The 8,015-nt window shown below is 28.2% G+C and overlaps 1 protein-coding gene across 1 annotated transcript in view; it reads left to right on the top strand.

Annotated features, from left to right (window-relative positions):
* LOC111619948 (thymosin beta-like) overlaps nucleotides 1-4,123 on the top strand; it is a 20,488-nt gene extending 16,365 nt beyond the window's left edge. The window contains exons 5-6 of the mRNA XM_023361779.1: nucleotides 385-498; nucleotides 3,307-4,123. Of these exons, the coding sequence (XP_023217547.1) occupies nucleotides 385-498; nucleotides 3,307-3,335 (143 nt within the window). The 3' untranslated portion in view covers nucleotides 3,336-4,123. The remainder of the gene's footprint in view (nucleotides 1-384; nucleotides 499-3,306) is intronic.
* The last annotated feature ends 3,892 nt before the right edge of the window (nucleotides 4,124-8,015 follow it).

The raw sequence follows: 8,015 nt of genomic DNA, 5'->3' as shown, positions 1-8,015 counted from the left end.
ATAATTTTCCAGCTTTTAAACTAGAAAGGACATATTTCAGCATTATTGACCTCTTCAGACTACATTTAAAATGACCCAGACAAAACCTTTCTCACTTGTTTCTAGCTGTTTAGAAGCAATAAAAATATATATAATATCAATAATTCTAGATTAAAACCTGAACAAAATATTCTTAAGAATTTATGAAATTCTTTTGAATGAGAGATCAATGGATTAAAATTATGAATTCATGGATAGTATAACACCAAATAATATTTTAAGGATGATGACAGACATATATATACATGAATAATAAAGTATATATTTAAATTACTTTAGTGTGTGAGTGCGAGTGAGTGAAAGTAAATGTTTACAAAATTTTAATATCTAATTTTCTTTTAACAGCAATTGAACAAGAAAAAGGCCAGAAGGAATTACTCCAGGGAATTGAAGGTTTTGATATAGCTAAATTGAAGCATACACAGACACAAGAGAAAAATATACTCCCTTCCAAAGAAGGTATAAATTTTTTTTATTGTTTTTAACTTGAATAGTAAGTGAGAGAATACTTTTTTTGATAAATTTGCAGTCTGTATTAAGAACAATTTGTAATAATTAATATTTTAGTTACAATTAAATAAACACTATATAGACAAGGAACTAAAGAACAACAACCAAATATATCACACTAATAAAATTTGATTGTTGCTATAAAATTCATCTAATAAATATGCTTTGTTTATTAAATGGATTTTAAAGCAACAACCAAAATCTAATATTTTCAGTTAATCCATAGATCATCTTCTGGATTCAACTTTTAGAATATAATCATTTGAAAGTTATAAAAAATTAAAATAATCATTTTGGAACATTTATTCTTAAACTCTTAAGCAAGTAATCATCATCAACAAATCATCATTAATCAAGTAATCATCATTAAGAGATCTAATATACATACACTTAATACAAACTAATGAAAGTAAACTACACACAAAAAAAAATCGGTCCCAGTAGATATCTAAATTGTACTCTTATTGCTACTTTGTAAGAATTTCCAAGTCATGGGGAGGTTTTTTCATTTTTTACATTTTAGGCATAATCCTTTTAACTTTGCATGAATATTTCTATACTGTTGCTTCATACTTGGGATCTGATATTTCTGATTATTCTAGCTTGATTCTATAAAACTTCTGTATATTTTTGCATTTGCAAAGAAGGCTAGTGCTGTGCTGTTCTTACCTGTGCCTGCATCATATCTGTTTTTACAGTCTCTGCACAAAGTTACTATTTGTGTAACCCACTTAGGCTGTATCTGCCCTTATTTTGCTATTTCACCTGGTGTATATAAACTGGTTTTTCACTTTTCTGGAATCTTGTCCATATTGTTCTGCAACAAATGATAAATGTTGAGATCTCACTTATATACCAGTCTAGAGTAGCATGATACCACTAACTCCTCCTGTATTGAACTTATCGTAGCCACACACATTAACGTTACAAAGTTCTTTGGTCAATTGTAGTTATTTAGTTCACTCAGGGAATAGAATGTCTGAATAACTGAATAACCACAATGAATAGTTAATACTTGGTTATAAGAAGCAGTCTCAGAGATTCTTGCTAGTTCTACTACTTTAGCTACTACTATAATGCGATGGGAGTAGGCCCTTTTTTAATCAGTTCTTGAAAAGCTGCTACCTTGTAGTACATTAACATATTGTGGGAGGTTGCTGATATGTAAAAAGAATAGAAGGAAGTTTTGTGTTCACACTACTGTATATTTACCCATTATGCAAAGTAAGTAAAATATCTAACAGGACCAATTGTTACATTTTTGCTCCAGTTTCAGCTGAAGGCCATTAAAGTTAGTTTTGATGGAAGTAATTAAGTTATAGATGTTTCTGCTTGCTCTTTATATAATTAGGATATCATCAACATACCTCCAGTACAAAATCCACTCTGCTTCAAAGATTGCTTCTAGTTTCCTTACTACAAGTTGGCAAAAGGGCTACCACTATTGGACTTCCTATAAGAATGCCTCCTTTTTCATGTATGTATGCCTGTCAAAAGGAGTTCATGTTCAACATCCCAGGTCAGTGTTAACTCATCACAAAACTGTTAGTATCAGGAACATTAAGTCAGAGAAAGCCCAACAATGCCTCAAACATGGCTGTAAGTTGGAGGGATACATATTTTTGTAATAAAAATTAGAAAAAGAATTAATGATTACAATATGTTTTGAAAGTACAGTATTTGCATAACAAAAACAACATATCATATGTTCCATTTTTATTTTTAATTTAAGACTAGTTTGGCTGAAATTATTAACTTTGTTCATAATGAGGAATAGAGAAATAATGTAAAATAGCAAAAACTTAACATATGATATTCAAAAGAACATGTCCTTCATTTTGACTTAAAAACACTCTTCTGACTTTATTCACACATATATCCATAATCCTCCTTGAAGAAGGACTTGGTCAAATTGTTCTGCAAATTTGCAATTTGTTCTGTTCTGCAATTTGACCAAGTTCTTTTCCATTTATAATTTTTCATTTACAAGGCTGGAAAACAAATGAACACACAATAGTTTGTTTTAAGCTAATAACTATAGGTTCTACACACAAATATTTTCAATTTTTTTTATACAATTATATATAACCATGAATTCCTCTTAAACTTATTTGGACCTTTAGATGCTGCTGATTGTTTTTTTTTTTTTTTTTTAAGACTAAAGAGATTTTTTAGGCAATATGGTTATTATAAAGTGGGAAATATAATTATTGTGTAATTTCACTTGTACTGTACAGTACATTGATTTGGCATATTCATATATGCCAGTTTTTGCCAGTATATGCAAAATTTATCAGATTTGGCATATTGCATGATAAAATCAGTGTTAGTTTTTAACTTTTCTAGTTTGTTTATTATAAAATGAATTTATACAAAATATTACAGTTTCAATTCGACAGTTTTGTACAAAGTGTTTCATTATACAGTCAAATCTCTGAACAACAGCCATTTTTATTCATTTATTTTTAACTTTCCTGAAAAAAGTGGCTGCTATTTAGAGGTAGCCATTATTAGAGATTTGAGTGTGTTACTATTTTGATTTTTGCATATTTCTTTGTCAGTGATTAGCTGCACATGATTCTATAACATGATATAATTGATATAATAATCTGATTTTACATTTCAGAGGAAATATATTGTGTAAGGGCAAAATTCAATACTTTGTATGAAATTTTGAAATAATGTGATTTAAATTCAATTTTTTAAAAAAGAGAGAAAAAAGAAATAACATTAATTTCATTAATTTTTTTTTTACAGTTATCGATCAGGAGAAAGGCTGTGCCTAAAGCTACTTGATCTTCACTCTTTTCATACTTATGGAGAACTGGATGCTCCTGTAACTGTTCTGCATGCCATAATTTTGAAATCTTTCTATATTTAGTTATGTGGAATGCTTAATAAAAATGTCTGTCCTTTTCTACATGGCTATTCAACTCAAATTTTTGATGGAAAATTTTTGATTTTACACGAATTTTTAATGTAATTATTTAAAATGAGTGAAAACTCTCAATGTCTATGATTTTAGCCATGTTAGAAAATGAAAAATTTTCTCTCCGAATTCTGAATGGAGAAAAGAATTTTTAGCTTTGTAATTTGTGCTGTGGTCACATCCATTTGTAGTAGAAAACATACATGAATCCATGTATTATCTAGATGGCAATTTTAGTGAATGGCATGAGTAGCCTAAATTGCAAAGTATTTTGCTAGTCTGGACATAGTTGTTCCTTTTTGTTATTAAGGACTACTTTAAAGTGCCATTCATCATTTTAGGAAAAATTTTCTATTAATATATAGATTTTTGACAGCATTTTTGTAGAAATATTTTATGGTAAGCAGATTTATATTTTATAAATGTTTTGTAACAAGTTTTTTGAAAAAAAAGATCAAAATTTTGCTATCACAATTTTTTATCATTGTAATTTTCTAGGAGTGTACGAACTTTGCATTCGTCTTCATATCAAGCTTTTATACTTGCTTTTTTACGAAATTATAATAATGATTATATTTATGTTCACGGAATGAGTATTATTCATACTGTGAAATTTGGTAATCAATTAAAATGACCACAGGATGATTTTTGTGTTGTTCATTTCTAGTACAACTATACAGTAACTACACTATTTAGGCTCTGGTTCATGTTAAATTATTTTTTTTATAAAATTAACTATATGAAGATTATACAAACAGTTAATATACAGATTCGTCTAGACATTTCATTGTTTTAAAAGTATTGGTCAGAGCTTTTAAAGTGATTAACTACTTTTATGAACTGCCCTTCTCTTGAAAATGTAGAATATAACTGAAATTTCTTATCGCAAAATTTTATAATCAGCATAATTATCATTAGAATATATTGTCAAATTAGAAAAGAAGGAAAATTGATTTTTCTGGAACTAACATTATTAAAAATTCGATTTTTTAAATACTTTTTGTCAGATTAATTATACAAAAATACTATATAGATTAATATATAAAAGGTATTTACAAAATTCTTGACTTACATGGGCGAAAATGCAGGATCAAAAGCACCGTCTTAGGGCAAAATCGGTTTTAGATTTCGCAAATTATCTAAAAACTGGTATCGGAAGCATTATTTTTTATTTTTAATAATGGTTATCATACAGTAACTATTCGGCGACATCTCTATCAGTACACAACAAGTAAGATGCTACACAATAGCATTATTTTATACAGTAATAAAGTAAGTGAAGCAGGAGCTGTTTCAAAAACGCGTAAATAAGCAATTTTTCTGTTAATATATATATAGGCTATATATAAAATACTCGAAATTACTTTGTTTTTGAAGAATTATTAAGTTAAAAACTAATATTTATGTAATTAATACACATAACATATTAAATTATGCACAATGATTGGTTTTACTTTAATACAATTTTCTACTTCTAAGAAAAAGACTAAAAATAGAAAGTACATAATCCAAAAATGATGGATTCAGGCATAATTTTTTGAGTGTTTTTGACTAAATGTAGTATTTTTGAGGGAGGGGAGGAATATATACATTATTGACAACGTTTATGAGCTTTTGGGCTGCAATTTGAAAAAAAAAAAAATTGTAGACCTATCGTCTACAATCCCACTATCGTCGATATGGCTGTCTATTCTTCCTTATTGTTGAGAATGGAGTTAGATGAAAGTCAAGACTAGATATGGAAAGTTTAAGGGTCCATTTACACACAACAGTGACGTGCCAGTACAGTGCAGTGAATTTTTGCCTGTGGGAAATCGTTCACCTAGTTTTAAACCACCCTGTCCAGACTCGTCCGTCACAGTGCTGTGCAATGGCAGTGGTGTGACCGTACCGTGAAAGTACTGTACATTTGACAGGAATGATATTTTCATTGACGGTAAATTTTGTTTTCCAATGGATGACGAACATTTAATTGAAATGGTGCATCAACACCCTGTTCTATTTGATTTATCTCATTCTAAATAGATGGACATTAGGTACAAAATGAATATTTTCTCTGTTTTGTTTAATTAATTTAATAAAATAGGAAATGCATATTGGGACATTCGAAAATATTCAAAAAAATATAGATTCGTCATCTATTAATTTTTATAAAGAATATGAAACTCCCATTCTGTTGATAATTTTTGTCCATGCTTGATGTATCCACTTGCGGCACTTTTTTGATTGCATTTTTTTCTTCCTCAAACATATAGCTATCATAGCCAATTCATCCTCAGAAAAGTTCATGACCACTCACCGAGATCATGGTCAAGTCACTGTTGTGTGTAAATACTCATCACTGTGCTACGTTGCAGGGGCGTGCGGTGACATTTGATGATAGGGAAGCTGTGTTTCTATAAGAAGCCGACTTCCAGGGGCAATCAGTTAATTTTTTCTTTAAATGTATTTTTAATAGATTATTTATTAAGTACGTCAGATAAATAAACAAGTTCAATATAATTACCTCTTATTAGTTTCAATAGGTTTCCTTTGCCCTCTAAATGCCAATTCTTGCTTTGATAAAATCATATAACATCTATTTATTTAGATATAATATATCTATAAACTAACTATCTCGTTATAATTTTCAATATTTATTTTATATTATTTACTAATGTTAAATTCTATTCCGCTTCGATTTCCAAATTGCTTCAAATACTAAAGAATCGACGATTTTTCGTGTCTTTTGCCAGCTAAATTATCAAAGCCATTCTTATTCCACACACTAATTTCATTTGAAAATAGTAGGCGAGCCAATAAAACTATTTTTGCATTTACAGAGCCATTTTATCGTGAAAATGTCGAACAAATTTTTTTATTGAATCGTTTATATATAACTTAAGCATTGGTCTTTCTCTTTTAATAATGTTTTCTTTTTCATTATATGATCTCGAGCCAAAACTTTTTAAAAATAAATTTTCATAATCGCAATACCATTCCGAATCGCTAGCCACGATATAAGGGCTAAAATTAAAAATAAAATTATAAAAACTTACTCGGTGAAATAAAATGTGTGGTGCATACCTGGTACAAAACATTCTTCAATTTCTGGTACATACTGGTATAAAACATTCTTCATACCTGGTACATACTGGTACAAAACATTCTTCATACCTGGTACATACCTGGTACAAAACATTCTTCAATTGTATGAATATACTTTTAAAGAAAATTATAATTAAATATAGCTTTGTAATGAAACGTACTGTACATAAAAGTAACATAAAATATTCTTAACTCTTTAAATCTTAACCACTTAGTCAAATAGCGCCCTAAGAGTGGAATCAGAGACGGTCCTGCTAGGTATGCAGTGTGTACATGCACGCGGGCTGCCAAATTCCGAGGGTGCCCATACCGGTCAATGTCAAATGTCAAAAGATGCGACAGGGTTTTTGTAAATTTTAAACGTTTCTCACCACTGCTGTAAAAGTCTAAATATGTTAAACTTAATAGATTGTCCGTCGTTTGTTTTCTAATTCGTTTTAGGAGCAGGTGTTGTCCACGGAAATTTCGAAAATTTACAACTTTTCAGTCACTCTCATCGAACTGGAAAAATGTCTGTCTTTATTACATCTAATATTTCGAAGAAATCACTCCCACTGTACTCGGNTTATAACACGTTATATATAATGCATCTTTAGAATAATATATATTTGTATTATATAAAGATGTATTTAAATCTTTATAGACTTATAAAGACCTACGTTACAAATATTAGTAAATATACATAAATAAACAAATAATTTACATAATACATATGTTAATAAAGTGAAGGTTTTAGTACTTAGTACGCAGTCTATAATATATTTTCATAATATACATTATTATGAACTCAAACGTTTATTTTCAAGGTATTTACATCACTTACTACTTTATTATTCTCGTTAATTTTCCATAAAACGAATCATTTCTAAACTGTAAAATTGGATTTTACTGCATTAATTTAAAAAAAATCGCTCGTGTGCAACTAAATAAAATAAGATTTTAAGAGTGTTTTTTTATAATTAAATATATTCAGTATATACATATTTCAAAATAATATGTAAATTTGAATAATTTTACATAAAGTCCATAATTTAAATCTTAATAATAATGTAATAATATTTTTTTGATTTACATATTGAATAATTGGATATGATAAAAATAAAAATTGTAAAAACACTTGCAATCAATCTAATACATAGAGATTTTTAATAAATTTACTGCATTATATAAATATGTATAGAATAGTTAAAATTATTTAAATTACATAAGATTCAAAAACACTGTTCTTATGGAGCATCCTTTATATATACTTTGATAAGAAAATCGGATGATGCATTAACTATGTATCTGATTTACTTATCAAAATTATTGTCTAGATAAATCTAAAATTCTTTAATAAATAATCTATACTATAAATATATATAATACGATATATAACAATATAACACAATAGTCTTGTATTTATATGCTATATTTTTATTTTATAATAATTTATTAATATTTCTTTTCA

The sequence above is a fragment of the Centruroides sculpturatus genome, unplaced genomic scaffold (genome assembly GCF_000671375.1).
Source record: "Centruroides sculpturatus isolate CEXI.00-Female unplaced genomic scaffold, Cexi_2.0 scaffold235, whole genome shotgun sequence".
Taxonomy (NCBI): domain Eukaryota; kingdom Metazoa; phylum Arthropoda; class Arachnida; order Scorpiones; family Buthidae; genus Centruroides; species Centruroides sculpturatus.
The sequence above is the reverse complement of the archived record's forward strand: the minus strand, read 5'-3'. Positions and strand labels throughout refer to the sequence as shown.